Source organism: Salmo salar, chromosome 09 (genome assembly GCF_965601325.2).
Source record: "Salmo salar chromosome 09, fSalSal1, whole genome shotgun sequence".
In the NCBI taxonomy this organism is placed as follows: domain Eukaryota; kingdom Metazoa; phylum Chordata; class Actinopteri; order Salmoniformes; family Salmonidae; genus Salmo; species Salmo salar.
Window position 1 is genome coordinate 133,741,860 of NC_138299.1, and position 19,605 is coordinate 133,761,464.

At 43.9% G+C, this 19,605-nt stretch overlaps 1 protein-coding gene across 1 annotated transcript; it reads left to right on the plus strand.

Annotated features, from left to right (window-relative positions):
* Positions 1–3,235: 3,235 nt before the first annotated feature.
* Positions 3,236–15,975, plus strand: LOC106612838 (uncharacterized). Its single transcript, XM_014214411.3, has 4 exons — positions 3,236–3,763; positions 4,738–4,895; positions 7,535–7,582; positions 10,284–15,975. Exons 2-4 carry the CDS (start codon positions 4,760–4,762, stop codon positions 11,087–11,089), a joined length of 990 nt encoding a protein of 329 aa, XP_014069886.1. The 5' UTR covers positions 3,236–3,763; positions 4,738–4,759; the 3' UTR covers positions 11,090–15,975.
* The last annotated feature ends 3,630 nt before the right edge of the window (positions 15,976–19,605 follow it).

A 19,605-nucleotide genomic window follows, 5' to 3' on the forward strand; every position in this document is an offset into this window, starting at 1 on the left:
TGCCTTTACATAATAATGAATAGACTGGGGGGACCTGATTGCCGATCAGCGCTCCTACTTTGAAACGCTTTATGAATACAGGCCTTGATTACCCAACACCAAACCCTAGCCTTAACCATTATGAGGATGGTAAAATATCTGACCTTGGGCCAGTCGTTAGGGGCAACTTCTACCCAGCACCACAGTCCACAGATGTCCCAATAATCTTGAAACAGACTCCATGAGGGTGGTATGAGGGCCCGACGTCCACAAGTGGGGGTTGTGCTTATAGCCCAACACCGTGCAGGACGTTTGGCATTTGCCAGAGAACACCAAGATTGGCAAATTCGCCACTGGCGCCCTGTGCTCTTCACAGATGAAAGCAGGTTCACACTGAGCACGTGACAGACGTGACAGAGTCTGGAGACGCCGTGGAGAACGTTCTGCTGCCTGCAACATCCTCCAGCATGACCGGTTTGGCGTGGGTCAGTCATGGTGTGGGGTGGCATTTCTTTGGGGGGCCGCACAGCCCTCCATGTGCTCGCCAGAGGTAGCCTGACTGCCATTAGGTACCGAGATGAGATCCTCAGACCCCTTGTGAGACCATATGCTGGTGCGGTTGGCCCTGGGTTCCTCCTAATGCAAGACAATGCTAGACCTCATGTGGCTGGAGTGTGTCAGCAGTTCCTGCAAGAGGAAGGCATTGATGCTATGGACTGGCTCGCTCATACCCAGACCTGAATCCAATTGAGCACATCTGGGACATCATGTCTCGCTCCATCCACCAACGCCACGTTGCACCACAGACTGTCCAGGAGTTGGCGGATGCTTTAGTCCAGGTCTGGGAGGAGATCCCTCAGGAGACCATCCGTCACCTCATCAGGAGCATGCCCAGGCGTTGTAGGGAGGTCATACAGGCACGTGGAGGCCACACACACTACTGAGCCTCATTTTGACTTGTTTTAAGGACATTACATTAAAGTTGGATCAGCCTGTAGTGTGGTTTTCCACTTTAATTTTGAGTGTGACTCCAAATCCAGACTTCCATGGGTTGATAAATTGGATTTCCATTGATTATTTTTGTGTGATTTTTGTTGTCATCACATTCAACTATGTAAAGAAAAAAGTACTTAATAAGATTATTTCTTTCATTCAGATCTAGGATGTGTTGTTTAAGTGTTCACTTTATTTTTTTGAGCAGTGTACATTTGATCCCTCTCTGATTCAGTGGGGTTGGGTTAGATGCGGAAGACACATTTCAGTTGAATGCATTCAGTTGTACAACTGACCTTTCCCTTTCATTTACTTAAGTGTTTCCCTTATTTTCGCAGTTACCTGTGTATGTTTAAGCCTATCTGCCTTTCCCCCTGAGTAGATCATGTGTCATACAATCATGTCTAAACTGTGTATAGGATGATCATTTAGATTTTTTTATTCTGTTTTTTTAAATGAATTGGGGTTCTGTAATTAATAAGATTCCAATGTATATTTCTTTACAGTAACAGATATTTAGTATTTTAATGTGAAAATAAAAAACCTAACATTGGAAATTATTTTGTGTATTCATTCCATCAGTGGGTGAGTAATGAACACAAGTGGAGACAGAGAGCTGGTTTCAAGCACAGGGCGCAGTAGGTGTTTATTGTAAAGGACCACAGGAGGAGGCAGGTAGCTGGGTCCAGGGGCAGGCAGAAGGTCATACACAGGGGGTCCAAAAGGGCAACAGTACAGGCAGGGAAAAGGCTAGTAACGTAGTCAGGGAGATCAGGCAATAGGTAGATAACAGGAAATCCGATAGGCTAAAGTACAGGCGTCGTTAGCTAGGCATGCACAAACTATCATTCATGGGAAACCCAGCGCTCAGAAAGCTGTGTGTCACAAAACAAACAACACCTCACAGTGATGGGGTGCAAAGAACTGAACTAAATAGTATGGGATAATGACATACAGGTGTGTGAACAGGTGATCAGAATTCAGGTGATTGGGATCTGGAGAGTGAGCTGCGTTCAGGGGATCTATGTGTTTGAGAATGTGAGCTGGAAAGCAGGCTGGAAAGTGAGCTGCGTTCAGGGGATCTACATGTTTGAGGGTGTGAGTTGGAAGCAGACGTTACAGGGTGCAGTTGTTTGCCAACATCTTTGAGGCACCAGTAACTCAATATCACAGCCTGGTCTCATAGACTAGACGTAACATAGTAAAGGTAAATCCGGGACACCCAAATTAGTATGATATGTTAGATATGGTTACATAAGACAGATGGTTACTTAAGGCAAAAACAAAAGTATGGTGGTTGGTCGGGATGGGCATTTAACACGAACATCAAGCAACCCAAAGGTTTGAATCTCATCTCGGACAACTTTAGCAACTTTTTAACTACTTATTACTTTTTAGCTACTTTGCAACTACTTAGCATCTTAGCTAACCCTCCCCTAACCCTAACCTTAACCCTTTTAGCTAACCCTAAACTTAACCCTAACCTTAACCCTAGCATAGCTAACGTTTGCCAGCTAGCTAACCTTAGCCACCTAGCTAGAATTCGTAAAGATATCATACATTTAGCAAATTCCTAACATATTGTATGTTTTGCAAATTCGTAACATATAATACGAATTGTAATTTGTAACACATCATACGAAATGGGTGATGGACATTCACAAATTAATACATACCATACCAAATGTAACATGTCATACTAAATGTAGGGTCTCGGATTAACGTAAAGAATAATACTAAATGCTCTGAGACCAGGTTGACTCTCAATGATTGGCAGACTTAATTCATGGCCAATTAAGCCTCATTATTATGCCAAATGTTGTGAAACAATTTAGAATCGTAGATCATTTCCCTATAGTCTTAACAGCTAGGCCTATCCTTCAAGCCTAGCAAGACATTGCCACCCCCATCAGGTAGGTCTGAAATGACTGGCATTAGCCTATGTCAGGTTGTCTCAGGGGACACGTGTCAAGAGCAATGACCCTATCCATTGTCCTGAAATTGAGTCAGTTATTTGCCGTGCATTTTCTCAAAGTAGCCCATTTGATATCATAAGAGGCCTGGCTGGAATAAACAGGCTTTGGTGCCACCCCAACATTTGTCTGACCAAAAGTACAGTCATTTTAATATGCATAATAAAGGCTCTCCTGTCCTGTTTCTGCCTTCGGACTACTGCTATATCGATCCTGGCAAAACGTCGATATTGGGTACGGCCACTTCTTACAATAAGCTGCACTCTAGTCGTACGATCATCTCGCGTGTTCCGGTCACGATGTCTTGTTTTCCTCATACGACAGTAGCCTACAGTACCAGCTCAACCAGCGCAACCCAACGGACGAGGGAGGAGAGGGATGCTGCGCCTGTCGAAATGTATCGCGCTCCGTTTCAATACGTTACACAGATGTAGGCTACAATCTACTTGCTTATGGTGACCTTGTTATGAGTATTTTTTTGCAATAACTTTGACTGACGTAGCGAGATGGTGCGGCAGTAAGGAATGGATATTTATCCTGTTGTAGCCTCCCAGGACCGTTGTGCGATGCGTCGCTGATCTGCATTTTTTTCTGCATACAGGCTATCATTGATAGATTCGTCGTCTTTCGTTCTTGATACAACGTTGTCGCCCGCAGATAATGTTGAATTGAGCTCAATTATTGGACGAATAGCATAAATGGTTTTGGAACATTCCTGGAAAACAATCATGTATGGATCGAAGGACTTGTTTATAGATCTTATGAATTTCAAATAGTAATTCTGTGGGACTCCGTTCAAAATTATCTAAAATAGCACGGTAAGCATGGATCATTTTCATAACATTTCCACATCTATTGAGTGTATTGTAGGCATGTAATCTACTGTAAAATGGAATTATACTGGTATTAGGATTGTCAACATACTGTAACCTACCAAGCATATTGCGTTGGTTTCTCCCATCTCTCTATTGGGTGATCAATGAACCTTTTACTGCATGACCTCAATGGTGAACTCATACACACGTTATCTTGCCTGACATCACCATCATCAATCAATGTGGGTTTTTATTTATCTTAGAATATATGAAGACTTCGGTGTTTCTCTTGTAATGCTTCATGAAAATGTATGCCAGGTGGTATTCTAAACTGCATTGTAAAGTAACATTAAATAATTAACCTACAGTCAAGTTCAAAAAAGAAGGGGGAAAGATACTGCAAATGCATCATTACACACACACACACACATACACACACACACACACACACACACACACACACACACACACACACACACACACACACACACACACACACACACACACACACACACACACACACACACACACACACACACACACACACACACTTGTAATCCTTTTATTATTGTTCATCATTAGTAGCAGAAAAGTGACACTTATACACATGCAGGTATAATAAGGCTCTAAGTGGTATATATATATGGCCAATATACCACGGCTAAGTGCTGTTCTTATGCGCAACGCAGAGTGCCTGGATACAGCCCTTAGTCATGGTATATTGGCCATATACCACAAACCCCCGAGGTGCCTTACTGCTATTATAAACAGGTTACCAACGTAATTAGAACAGTAAAAATAAATGGTTTGTCATACCCGTGGTATACAGTCTGATATACCACGGATGTCAGCCAATCAGCATTCAGGGCTCGCAACGTGCGTAAGAACAGACCTTAGCTGTGGTATATTGGCCATATACCACACCTCCTAGTGCCTTATTGCTTACTTAACACCCTCTGACCCCGCTCTCTGTGCAGGGTGCAGGACAGGTGTGTCATCATGGAACCTACAGGCTCCACCTTGGACATGCAGATGAAGAGTGTTGAGAGGAGTACAGTGTTTCTCAGACAGGAACATCTCACCCTACTGCATGGCCTACACCTGGAGATCCTGTCCTTGCAGAAACGATGCACCGGTGAGTCTATACATCACACACACACACACACACACACACACACACACACACACACACACACACCACACACACACACACACACACACACACACACACACACACAAAATTACATAATTTCCTGTCAGTGACTAATGTATGGTGTGGTATGTATTTAATCAGGCTTTGTGGCAAGCGATGCAGGACAGAATCCATTATAGAATTAATACACTCTCTCTCTCTCTCTCTCTCTCTCTCTCTCTCTCTCGCTCTCTCTCTCTCTCTCTCTCTCTCACACACACACACACAAGCACACACATCATACATAATCTATAGACAGATGTCATAACCAATATGAAGGGGGCTAAGCTCTGTCCACTTGACACGTCAGCAGCGAAGAGAGAGAGAGAGAAGTGATGGTCAGATGAAATTAGACTAGTGGAGTAGACTGTGACCCTCTTTACAACAGCAGTGTTACTGCAAGCCAAGCAGAGGGAGCCCTCACTGCAGAACAAGATGTAGCCAAGAAGGCCATGAAGCATCCCTATCGATGCATCTCTTCTCTGCACTCGGCTCTCCTACTGTTGAGTTAAAGGGCATCACCACATGGTGTTATGGTTTGACTGACAGACTAGGCCTATACACAGCAAAGATGCTATAGCCATCAAATCTTAGATACAAACTCAGTGTAGCCTTCTGTACTAGTCTCTCAGCGCAATAGTTTCTTGTGACTATTAACTTTAACAGAGCAGGTTTACCTCAGTGAATCCTCCCCCCACTACAGCCAGGGTTTCCATGAAAGGGAACCACAGGTCAATATCTTCCTGTTCCTGGCAGTCAGGGGGTCTGATTCCTCCTCTGGATTCATCCTCTCTGCTGTGGTTCATCTATTATCATCCTCCTCTTTCTCTTTCATCCTTTCTTTCTTTCTTTCTTTCTTTCTTTCTTTCTTTCTTTCTTTCTTTCTTTCTTTCTTTCTTTCTTTCTCTTCTTTCTTTCTGTCTGTCTGTCTGTCTGTCTGTCTGTCTGTCTGTCTGTCTGTCTGTCTGTCTGTCTGTCTGTCTGTCTGTCTGTCTGTCTGTCTGTCTGTCTGTCTGTCTGTCTGTCTATCTGTCTGTCTATCTGGAGGTTGATGGGATTTCCTGAGCAGGCAAAGGAGGGTGATAGGTTAAAGGATTTACTGTGCTTATTTTGGGAGGTAAAGTGTCTATTCATGTGAGTGAGAGGGCATGGGCAAGGAAAGAAAATAAATACTGCACAGTATATTTTAGTCTTTGTCCTTGAGGGCAACCCAAGCATGGCGTCTGTCTGACTGGAGAGGTGCTTAGAGTCCACCCAGATAAACAGAATCAGTTTAACTCAATGTGATTACTGTATGTCCAGTCTACACAAGGCCCTTATCATGTCTGTTTGAACTGTCTGCAATCAAGTTACTTGACAGACTAGACGCAAAGAAATATATTGGAATGCAACACTTCAATAGCACTACAATTACAAGTAGAGATGAACATGGGTAACAGGGATCCCGGGACTGTCCTGAGAACACTATTCACATTTCCTGAAACAATTCAATGAAAGACACGAGAAATTACACAATTTCCCCCCAATGTTAGCACTAATGCAGGCCCTACACATGCGCAGTGTCAGATCAGCAAAAAATAAAACAGCAGATTATCCAAACAAGTTGTCACATGAAGCATTTAGTCTAGCGCATTGACTTCACACAAAGTCGCCATAAATTCAGTGCACGCATAATTGACACTGCCGGACTGCACACGCGACCCGAATGCAGTTAAACCCTACAGGAAACCCCTACTGTAAGCCTATAGACCACAAAATAACGTGTGCCTCTTTTAGCTGTCATTGTGAATCTTCAGACAGTCACAAATTTGATAGGCTTATACACAATTCACTACATAGGCATCTCTGTCACAGACATGAAGTCTGTTAACAATTCGGGGAGGCATGAGGACAATTCTATCTTCTCCTGTTCTAGAGCCTAGGCTATTTTCCTATCCAGTCCCAATCCTAGTGAAACCTAAAATCCTGACTCCTGTCTTGCATGAAAATCCCTAACTTTATTCTGTAATCCATAGGTTGCATTATCAAAGCACGTCTCTTGCCTATGCATGTCAAAATACCGCAATAACATTTCCCCTGCTTCTCTGCGCTGACTCATAGCCTAGCCTACTTACTGCCCATATGAGTGCTGAGGAAATATTCTGTTGAAGAGTATTTTGCTCCACTCATACAGGAGTAATAAAGACCTAGTGAACAACAGTTTTGTATTTTTGGGGTGATTTATCTTTTGAATTTTTGGGGTGATTTATCAGGGGATGCTGCAGCACCCTCAGCACCCGTACTTCCCGCGGCTATGATTGGCACTTCCGATTTTTGCTGTATTTCCCTGAGACTCTCAGGTTAAATATGAATTATTCCTGGTATTGAAACTTTGTCGATTTGTGGGAAAATATGAATCCCTAGTTTCGATCAGTTTTAGCATTTAGTCTTTCAATGAGACACATGCCCGCATTCCTTTCTTTTATATTTTTTAATTCCTATTTGTATCCTAGACTTACTCACATTACTCATTTCTGTCTCACACATTACTCATTCATGTCTCTGTCTCACTGATGTCTCATTTCTTGTCTCTGTTTTCTCAGAGTTGACATCTGAGCTGAATGTGAAGCCTCCAGGCAAGAGTGAACTGGGTAAGTTCTGTGTCTCTCTTTCTTTCTCTCTCTCCCCCCTCTCTCTGCAAGTTTCGCTTTTTGACACTGACTGTTTGTCCTCTTTGGCTCATCACCCCAACTCCCCATCTCACCCTCATGGCAGTATCCCTCACTTTACCCATCCCCCAAGGGACATCCCTGTGATCGACCTCCCCAAACAATCTCTCCCTTCTCCCCTCTCCCTCTCCCCCTCACCCAAAAAGACCATATTCCATAACACATCATCATATAGGGGATGCACTTTTTATGGCTTGATCTGCTATTACCTGGAAAAAATATAGGATGGTGGGAATTGGGTAGATTGGCAGCAGAGTTCAAGTTCATGAATATGAACCATCAGGCAAAAGGCTGTGTATGCAACTTAATATTCCCTTAATAGGTTGTTTGTTGAATTAGAATGTCTAGATACAAGATGGATATTATGCTAATATCTTAGTTTAGATAATTACAGAGACAGAGGGGATGGGAGGGAAGGGTGGTGGAGAGAAAGAGAAAGAAAGGAGGAGATGAGGGGGTCATGCCCATCTGCAGCCCATTAGAACTCATCAGGACCCCCCTCTTTTTCCAGAGCAGTCCATCCCTTGCTCTATCACTCCGCCAAAGCCCCCACTCCTCCATCCTCGCAAATTGATCCATCCATTTTTACTCCCCTCTCATGTTCCTCTGTGCCCTGGTGGAGGGATCCAATTACAGTCTGTTTGCTGAGACAGAGAGGTGGAGGGACAAGGGAGGAAGGGAGGATGGTACAGTTAGGGGGGCACAAGAAACTGTTAGAGGGACTGTAAGAGAAAGAGAGAAATAGAGAAAGTGGTAAAGAGGGAGTGAGAGAGAGAGAGCGAGAGAGAGGGAGGGGAGAGAAAGAGAGAGAGTTAGATAAAGTGCTAAAGAGGGAGTGAGAGAGAGAGGGAGCGCGAGAGAGAGATAGAAAGGGGGGAGGGGAAAAGGATGGAGAAATGGAGATTAGATTACATAGCATTTTCTATATTTGGAGCATGACCTCACTACCCTGGTCTAGTGGGCGACAGTTAGACAGAGACCAGGGAGAACTACACCCAGGAGAGAGAGAGCTGGGGTTACCCAGAGAGAGGGGGAGGGAAAGAGACATGAAGGGAGGGAGGGGAGAAACAGAGATGGAGAAAGAAAAATCTGTAAAATAGTGATTGGGATCGGAAGAAGAATTAAGATAGAGGGATGGAGAAAGAGGTATGGAATGAGAGAGACTGGTACAGAGAGAGGGATTAAGAGGGATGAGAGGAGAGAAGAACAAGAGAAAGAGAGGAGGGTGAGAAAGCAGATAGAGGAAGGGCTACTTATATGGATATCAGGTTCCTCTATTCTAAACGTAATGCAGCAATCCTAATATAGGCCTAACGAATATCTCTACTGACCATTTTACAATGATTTCATATCAAAGTTTCAACTAATCACAGCTCCTTTTGCTCTTCTTTTTGGGGGATTCTTCCATCCCATCCGTCTTCTTTGACCTAATTCTTGGGTCAACCAGCGTACCAGAGGCTGTGGTGTAATTCCTCTCCCTTTGCACAGCTGTCTGAGCCCAAAGCCACAGCTACAGTACAGCTACGGTTAGGTCTGACTAAGGCTTTTTTCCTACTAGAGGGATTTCAATGTGATGGAGAACCGTAGGTTTGACCAAAAAGCACAGCAAATGTTGTACAATGATTTTAAACTGGCGGTTAAAACTGGATGCAATGATGTTATCACTGCCAATTCCTAGTGTCATTTTACCTTTATTTAACCAGGCAAGTCAGTTAAGAACAAATTCTTATTTTCAATGACAGCCTAGGAACAGTGGGTTAACTGCCTTGTTCAGGGGCAGAACGACAGATCAGCTCGGGGATTCAAAATTGCTTCCTTTCGGTTACTAGCCCAACGCTCTAACCACTAGGCTACCCCGCCGCCCCAATGATGATATCAGTGCAGCCAATTTTGTCCACTGGGAAACAAGTTATTATTGGGTTGAGGGGGCTATCAGTACGTTACATGATTGAATGAAATATCAGCCACCAACCCACCAAAACAATCACCTTCCTTCCCCTCCCATCACACCACCACTGCACGTGAGCAGTCTGCCAGTCTGCTATCTTCAATCTCTCTCTATAGTGGGTAAGTGGCAGCAGATGGCACACCCTGCCAGTGGCCATGCCGTGGTTGGTAGGGATTGGGTGGTGGCTACTGGCAGGGATTTCCTCAATGGCTCTGTAATCCTTTGCACATATGTGCTCAGTCTTCTGCCTTTGTCCAGGCAATCCCTAAACCCACATACCATTTCCTATCTGCCAGATTATCCACAAATGTGCGTTGAGGGTAAATTGGTGATTGAAAGCAGCAAGCGCTGGTCACATTACTTAATTTCATATCCATTTGACTGACTGGATCATATCCAGGCTGTGTGTTATTTCTCTGTATGTGCTCTATGCTCTGTTCTCTGGTCCTATGTCCAGATGAACAGGGCGTTGGGGGATGGGGTTAGGAGTGCTATGTGTGGGCAATATGTCAGCATGGGTAATTGATGCCAAGTACACACAGCCCTTAATGTAAATCCTGGCAGCTGCATTTGGGGCTTGTTTTTCTGTCTGTATGTTAGTCATCTGTCAGTGAATCTCTGATGATTTGACTTGTGTGTGCTTATCTGTTTATGTGTTTGTGTGTCTGTCCTCAGACCTGGCGGAAGAGGAAGAGCAGCTGGAGGCCCGCTGTCTGGAGGTCGAAGATCGCCTGGCCGAGCAGCAGTGCACCCTGGGAGAGCTGCGTAAAGAGCTGACTCACAAGGGGGCGCTGGTAGGTGTGCTGCGGGCCAACCTCAAGGACAAGGAGCGCCGCTTCCTGGACGAGCTGAAGAGCCGCAGCCACCGCTCCACGGTGCTCAACACAGAGCTGCAGAGGCAGACCGAGGCGGCAGCCTACCTCTCCTTCCAGCTGCACGCCGCCCGTCAGAAACTGCACCACCAGAGACTGCAGCAGAAGCAGCAGGCCATCAGGGAGAACCGGGAGAATAGGGATCATCATGGGAAACCCCCTGGGCTCCAGTACAGCCAAGTAGCCGAGTGGGACACCGCCACCTTTTCTCCGTTTTCTCCTCAGTCGCCCTCCGGTTTCTCCAATGCCTCCAACGCCAGCTCCGCCATAGCCTCCCCTGTGGTAAAGCCTAAACGCAGGGGCAGCAGGGCCACATCAGGGCACCAGCTCCGGGCAGAGAGGGCCAGGGAGTGTGTCCCCCAGGAGAAGGTGATGGGCCCCGCAGAGCCCACCGCCATGCCTGACCCAGCGCTGTTCCTCCACCCTCACCGCAGGCACCACAGGTCCAGGCATTCCCACTCCCTGGCCCACAGACAGCCTCCTCTGGTGGGGGAAAGAGGGGAGGAGGAGGGGGGTGGAGAGGGGCCAATGGAGCCCCAGGATGGAGCTCCTCCTAGAATGGCAGCCACGGCCACAGCGCCACCTGCTGGCTGGTCAGACCAAGGCTGAATAACTAGCCCCACTGTGACCATCCCTAGAAATACATCATCATCACTAGCATCATCATTACTATCATCATAATAATTGTCATCATCATCCCTATGACCATCTGATTTTATTAATACTGTAAATTGCCTATTGTCCTACACCTTGATCGAATTGATTCTGAAATGAATATAGCATTGTTGATTATAATCCTATTAACTCTAATGACTGGTATTTAGATGTATTGCTATAATGAACACTTTTTATAGTTATACATTTTGACATGACCTGAATTAACTCAAACTTCCAGTTGTATGAACACCCAATGGGGTTGTTGTTACTAATCACTTCACGTCAATGTGTGGAATCATGTAGTTGAATGCATTTACACTGGCGTCGCTCTATATAACGTTATTATGGGGCCTTATCCGAGTGTGGCGTCCTTTGTGGAGGTTAGTTTAACCTATGGCCTGTAGCCTTAGACCACAGCACCTACTGTGCATTTACCTTACCCTACTGTGTCGTTTTAGGGCCAACCATAAATCAGCACTGGGTCGCCCTTGTAGAAAAAATGTGTCTGACCTCTGTTGCGCTGAGTCACAGTTGGGTAGTGTTTGAGCATCTGCATCTGTGTATGTCCTTGCCGTGAACACGATTGATCTTCTGATCTTCATTGTTGGCCTTCACTGGCAAAGGTCCCACAGGTCCAAGAGGGGTAGTCATGCATTCCTATCCCACTGAATCTACCTTTATTCCATTGGTCATACAATAGGTACGCCTACAGCACACTATATATGTTATACAATAATTGAAAGTAACATTAGTTCACTGGCCTGACACAAAAATCTTAGTGGGTTTCAAATAAAATGTGCCTCTGAACTTAACAAAAAACATATTAGATCTCGGGATTACAATCAATCAATCAAATGTATTCAAAAAGCCGTTTTTACATCAGCCGATGTCACAAAGTGCTGTACAGAAATCCAGCCTAAAACCCCAAACAGCAAGCAATGCAGATGTAGAAGCACGGTGGCTATGAAAAACTCCCTAGAAAGGCAGAAAACCTAGGAAGAAACCTAGAGAGGAACCAGGCTCTGAGGGGTGGCCAGGCCTCTTATGGCTGTGCCGGGTGGAGATTATAACAGAACATGGCCAAGATGTTCAAACGTTCATAGATGACCAGCAGGGTCAAATAATAATGATCACAGTGGTTGTAGAGGGTGCAACAGGTCAGCACCTCAGGAGTAATAGCCGATCATTCAGAGTTAGAGACAGCGGGTGCGGTAGAGAGTCGAAAACAGCAGGGTAGCACGTCCGGTGAACAGGTCAGGGTTCCATAGTTGCAGGCAGAACTGTTGAAACTGGAGCAGCAACACGACCAGGTGGACTGGGGACAGCAAGGAGTAATCAGGCCAGGTAGTCCTGAGGCATGGTCCTAGGGCTCAGGTTCTCTGAGAGAAGAGAGAAAGAGAGAGAGAAATAAAGAAAAGAGATAAAGAAAAGAGAGAAAGAAGAGAGAAGAGAGAGAAAAAAGAGAGAGAGAAAATTGAGGACGCATACTTGAATTCACACAGGACACCGGATAAGACAGGAGAAATACTCCAGATATAACAGACTGACCCTAGCCCCCCGACACAAACTATTGCAGCATAATTACTGGAGGCTGAGACAGGAGGGGTCGGGAGTCACTGTGGCCCCGTCCAATGATACCCACAGACAGGGCCAACCACAGCCCCAAAACCACTAGGGGGATATCTTCAAACATTGATGAAGCTATTGGATGAGTTAAACTGGAGTTCCTGGGTGAATAGGTTGTAATCTAGCAGATGCTTTGCATAAACAGGACACTTTTGGGTGATAATGCATTGGGACCAGATGTTTCTCTCAGGTTTTGTGAGGTGTGTGTAATACCGTACACAGAGAAGAGTGTTTGATTTTATTTGAATTTCTTCTTTGTGTTTTTTTGGCTGATTTGATTTCACTATTACTAGTCAAGCAAAAAGGGTTGTTAGGGCCTTCTGGCAGATAGTCTCTAGTCTCAGAGAGCTGAGAAGAGAAAATGCTCAGTTTCTTAAATAAAAGGGTCATATTGGTTATATACACGGTAGATTCCAAGCTGTGTAGACAGCAGCTGTTGAAAGTCATTATTTGATACTATGGAAACAGCCAATGACATTGAGTTGCACTTGGCGGACCCTAGTGGTGTAGAGACAGAATAGCACCCAAACAGATTAAGATGTGGGGTGTCAATGGATCTGAAGATTTAGCCTAATCTATTTAACTTTTTATGAGCTTTTAGTTGATGAAATTGGTGGATTTTACATTGAATGTCAGATTCTTACATTTTAAACCGTTTATCTCGGTAGGTAATATATCATAACCCTTATATGAATGTACACATATATATACATATATAGTCTGATAATAACTAAATATAACAGGGAGGTCATTTTTTAAAAAGGTTGTCATTTAGCAGACACATACATTAGTAAGTGCATAGGTTTTCATACTGGTCCCCCGTGGGAATCAAACCCACAACCTTAGCAGCACCATTCTATACCAACTGAACCACACAGGAAGTGTCACCTATTGATTATTAAATACATGTAGTAAAATGGAATACTGTAAAAGGTATTAGAAGGATATGTCTTATTACAATTGTTTAACTTAATATTTTTTATGACTTATTTAACTGATTGTTTAATATATTATGTTTATTATATCACATAATGTTATAAAACTATTATGTTATTTTCCGTATTTATCTGTCTATAAGGCATTTGGAGGAGGCATTGTCATGGAATGCCTTTGAATAAGTGAAGATGGGTTGAATTTAGTGCAGACATTTAACATAGTAAAAAACAACAATGTAAGAAGAGCCTGCCTCCTTACTGAAAAGTAACCAACTCTAACTGTTGCTGGCAACAATTGCTGTCAAGCCCCCTAAAAAATGTCCCATGTCCCATAGGCACAACTTTCCTTCTGTGTAAAAACATGCAAGGAGGTTCTGCCATGGTGCCCAGATTCATGGTCAACGCCTTCATAATGTAATTTAACCCTTATCCTGCAAGCAAGCAATTTATCATGACTGTGCACTATTTCCTCAGCTTCCGAGAACACGTTCCCTATTCAATATCAAAATGACAGTAACATGGCAATCCTCAATGAAAATGTTTTTATACAGCACATGTGATTCTTAGGGAACTAGAAGTTAGACTGTTAAGCTTTCGTTTAAAGCAAACATCCTTGGATGATGTACTTGTGATATACCTGTGCTTCTAGTGGTGTAGGTACAGATGTGGTCTGTGGCTAGACCCAGCCATGTCCAAAAAATACCCTTACTTTCGCAGGGACACATTCTACTCTACAACAAAGCAATAAGAACAGAGAAAACTGACACTTCAAATCTTACACATTTTGGACATTGAAATGTGTAGGAGTGACACACTGATATGATATTATATCACAGATAAATAACAAATAAAAACACTATCCCTTTATTCTTAATCAAAACGCTAAACAGCTTTAATATCCTGTTGAATCAGATTGTGGTGAAAGATGTCTTATGATGACAATGATGAGCCAAAGGGGCCCAACACAGTTGTCTGGTGTTATGCCTTAGAGTAGTCTGCTGTGGCTATGCTGCGTGACGTTACAGCACAGCCATGCACAATTACATAGAAAAAAAAAAAACGTCCCTTGTGTACCACGAATGTTGAATACAATTATATTTGAACTTACTCAGCCAATTGTGCGTGGGGTTGGTCATTCAGTTGATCAAAATGAGTAAACCAACTTCAAAACGCAGGTCAGTGTGTGGCAATCAATATTTGTTTGCTCGTGTCCAAAGGAATATGCACAAGACGGAAGTACATGCACGAGATGAATGCATACTAACCGAAGTCTTGCAGGTGTTTTCATGGTTTTGCGCATGTGCCAGGTGATAGAAATTGCAACGGCAGTACCGGCGCTCTAAAACGTTGGGTAAATAATACTTTCCTGTGGATATTCTGAAGGACCAACCTCACAACAGGTAGAGTAAGTTGAAATTTAATTTTATTGAACATTCTGGCTTGTAAGGAAACTTTGTTTCAGACTGTATACCAAGAATTCGTATCAGTCTGATTTATTAGGCAAGCCTTAGTGTTGACTTCTGTCAATGTTATCCTCTTTCTGGATACCAGGGGAGGATGAATCATAAAAGTATTTTGTTGATTCTTCATAGAAAACTCATATCTTCCCCTCCTGCTGTCCTTTCTTCCTTCTGATGCTTTGAGGAGTTGTCAAGGAGAACAGACAAGGAATCAAGCAAAGACTTTTGAGATCACCCCTATTATATCACTTCTATCTTCTATCTGGTTTCCAATTCCACATTTCCTAAAATGTTTCTCGATACATTTACTCACTAGCATGAAGAAAATTAGGACGAGGGAGACATTTTAATAGATTTCTCCTGCAGAGAATGTCTTCCATTTTGATGAGCTATTTTTTGTTGTTGTTGCCATTGACGCCCAGAGGTCAATCCTGACAAAGTCAGAGATCACTGAGGTAAATCCGCAACATTATTTCATACTAGTGGGTGTCACCATTGCCTCATCGCGAGACCATGAGCCCGACTCATGTCCGCTACATGGGCATTTTAATAAGTATTTGGTTTTAATCTTGTTTGATATTTTTGGTCTTTTCAAGCAATAAAAAGGCACCACTTTATACGTTCCCTCTGGCATACAACATAAGGTATGCAGTGAGACACTCTGAAGGCGCTTCCTGTCAAGACCCTGAGGTGTGTTGTGTCATATGGTCCCTTGCTGAGCACCCCCCAACCCCCGTCTCTACCGCACTACTGTGCTAGCTTACTGTAGAGCATAGAGCTGTACACGTTATTTGAATAAAAGTTAGGTTTGACTAAAGTTTGTCTATTGCGTTTTGTATTTTTGAATGCGTTACCCTGGATTATCTCAATGACGAACACCAGCTCCAAAATCAAGATACATAATACTCAGCAAAAAAAGAAACGTCCCCTTTTCAGGACCCTGACTTTCAAAGATAATTCGTAAAAATCCAAATAACTTCATAGATCTTCATTGTAAAGGGTTTATACACTGTTTCCCATGTTTGTTCAATGAACCATAAACAATTACTGAACATGCACCTGTGGAACGGTCATTAAGACACTAACAGCTTACAGACGGTAGGCAATTAAGGTCACAGTTCTGAAAACGTAGGACACTAAAGAGGCATTTCTACTGACTGAAAAAACACCAAAAGAAAGATGCCCAGGGTCTCTGCTCATCTGCGTGAACGTGCCTTAGGCATGCTGCAAGGAGGCATGAGGACTGCAGATGTGGCCAGTGCAATAAATTGCAATGTCCGTACTGTGAGACGCCTAGACAGCGCTACAGGGAGACAGGATGGACAGCTGATCGTCCTCGCTGTGGCAGACCACGTGTAACAACACCTGCACAGGATCGGTACATCCGAACATCACACCTGTGGGACAGGTACAGGATGGCAACAACAACTGCCCGAGTTACACCAGGAACGCACAATCCCTCCATCAGTGCTCAGACTGTCCGCAATAGGCAGAGAGAGGCTGGACTGAGGGCTTGTAGGCCTGTTGTAAGGCAGGTCCTCACCAGACATCACCGGCAACAACGTCGCCTATGGGCACAAACCCACCGTCGCTGGACCAGACAGGACTGGCAAAAAGTGCTCTTCACTGACGAGTCGCAGTTTTGTCTCACCAGGGGTGATGGTCGGATTTGCGTTTATCGTCGAAGGAATGAGCGTTACACCAAGGCCTGTACTCTGGAGCGGGATCGATTTGGAGGTGGAGGGTCCGTCATGGTCTGGGGCGGTGCATCATCGGACTGAGCTTGTTGTCATTGCAGGCAATCTCAACGCTGTGCGTTACAGGGAAGACATCCTCCTCCCTCATGTGGTACCCTTCCTGCAGGCTCATCCTGACATGACCCTCCAGCATGACAATGCCACCAGCCATACTGCTCGTTCTGTGCGTGATTTCCTGCAAGACAGGAATGTTAGTGTTCTGCCATGGCCAGCGAAGAGCCCGGATCTCCATCCCATTGAGCACGTCTGGGACCTGTTGGATCTGAGGGTTAGGGCCATTCCCCCCAGAAATGTCCGGAACTTGCAGGTGCCTTGGTGGAAGAGTGGGGTAACATCTCACAGTTCAGGGACACATTATTGATTTTCTGTTAGTCACATGTCTGTGGAACTTGTTCAGTTTGTTTCAGTTGTTGAATCTTGTTATGTTCATACAAATATTTACACATGTTAAGTTTGCTGAAAATAAACGCAGTTGACAGTGAGAGGACTTTTCTTTTTTTGCTGAGTTTACATATACATACATACAGAAAGTATACACACCTCTTGACTTTTTCCAAATTTTCTTGTGTTACTGCCTGCATTAAAATTGATTAAATTGGGGCCTCCTAAGGCACTGCATCGCAGTGCTAGAGTCGTCGCTACAGACCTGGATTTGATCCTGGGCTGTATCACAACCGGCCGTGATCGGGAGTACCATAGTGCAGCGCACAATTGGTCCAGCGTCGTCCGGGTTAGGCCGGGCGTTCTAGCAACTAATTGTGGTGGGTCGGGTGCCTGCAGGCTGACCTTGGTCATCAGTTGAACGGTGTTTTCTCCGACACATTGGTGCTTCCAGGTTAAGCAGGCCGGTGTTAAGAAGCGCGATTTGGCGGGTCATGTTTTGGAAGACGCATGACTCAACCTTCGCTTCCCGAGCCCGTTGGGGAGTTGCAGCGATGAGACAAGATCAAAAAAAGGGGGTAAAAAATGTGTTTTATTAAATTGAGATGGTGTGTGACTGGCCTACATGCAATACCCCATAATTTCAAAGTGGAATTATGTTTCAAATAAATGTTTACAAATTAATAAAAAATGAAAAGCTGAAATGTCTTGAGTCAATAAGTACTCAACCCCTTTGTTATGGCAAGCCTATAGGTTCAGCATAAAAAATTTGCTTAACAAGTCACATAATATGTTGCATGGACTCACTCCAATAATAGTGTTTAACATTATTTTTGAATGACTGACTCATCTCTGTACCCCACACATACAATTATCTGTAAGGTCCCTCAGTCAAGCAGTGAATTTCAAACACAGATTCAACCATAATGATCAGGGAGGTTTTCCAATGCCTGGCAAAGAAGGACACCTATTGGTAGATGGGTATAAATAAAAAAGCACATTGACATTGAATATCAAAAACATGCTTTGCAAACAACAGATGTAGACTAACAGTGAAATGCTTAATTACGGGCCCTTCCCAACAATGCAGAATACAAAAATATATACACTACCGTTCAAAAGTTTGGGGTCACTTAGAAATGTTCTTGTTTTCCATGAAAACATACATGAAATGAGTTGCAAAATGAATAGGAAATATAGTCAAGATGTTGACAAGGTTATAAATAATGATTTTTAATTGAAATAATAAATGTGTCCTTCAAACTTTGCTTTTGTCAAAGAATCCTCAATTTGCAGCAATTACAGCCTTGCACACCTTTGGCATTCTAGTTGTTAATTTGTTGAAGTAATATGAAGAGATTTCACCCCATGCTTCCTGAAGCACCTCCCACAAGTTGGATTGGCTTGATGGGCACTTCTTACGTACCCTACGTTCAAGCTGCTCCCACAACAGCTCAATAGGGTTGAGATACGGTGACTGTGCTGGCCACTCCATTATAAAGACAGAATATCAGCTGACTGCTTCTTCCCTAAATAGTTATTGCATAGTTTGGAACTGTGCTTTGGGTCATTGTCCTGTTCTAGGAGGGAATTGGCTCCAATTAAGCGCCGTCCACAGGGTATGGCATGGCATTGCAAAATGGAGTGATAGCCTTCCTTCTTCAAGATCCCTTTTACCCTGTACAAATCTCCCACTTTACTACCACCAAAGCACCCCCAGACCATCACATTGCCTCCACCATGCTTCACAGATGGTGTCAAGCACTCCTCCAGCATCTTTTCATTTTTTCTGCGTCTCACAAATGTTCTTCTTTGTGATCCGAACACCTCAAACTTAGATTCGTCTCTTCATAACACTTTTTTCCAATATTTCTTTCTCCAGTGTCTGTGTTCTTTTTCCCATCTTATTCTTTTCTTTTTATTGGCCAGTCTGAGATATGGCTTTTTCTTTGCAACTACCTAGAAGGCCAGCATCCCAGAGTCACCTCTTCACTGTTGACGTTGAGACTGGTGTTTTGCGGGTACTATTTATTGAAGCTGCCAGTTGAGGATTTGTGAGGCGTCTGTTTCTCAAACTAGACATTAATGTACTTGTCCTCTTCCTCAGTTGGGCACCGGGGCCTCCCACTCCTCTTTCTATTCTGGTTAGAGACAGTTTGCGCTGTTCTGTGACGGGAGCAGTACACAGCGTTGTACGAGATCTTCAGTGTCTTGGCAATTTTTCGCATTGAATAGCCTTCATTTCTTAGAATAAGAATAGACCGACGATTTTCAGAAGAAAGTTCTTTATTTCTGGCCATTTTGAGCCT

Bases quoted from the DNA above. Each gene is read 5' to 3' on its own strand.
- LOC106612838 (XM_014214411.3), top strand. From the start codon at position 4,760: ATGGAACCTACAGGCTCCACCTTGGACATGCAGATGAAGAGTGTTGAG. The intron at 4,896-7,534 runs GTGAGTCTATAC...CTGTTTTCTCAG, and splicing joins CTTGCAGAAACGATGCACCG to AGTTGACATCTGAGCTGAAT. The intron at 7,583-10,283 runs GTAAGTTCTGTG...GTCTGTCCTCAG, and splicing joins TCCAGGCAAGAGTGAACTGG to ACCTGGCGGAAGAGGAAGAG.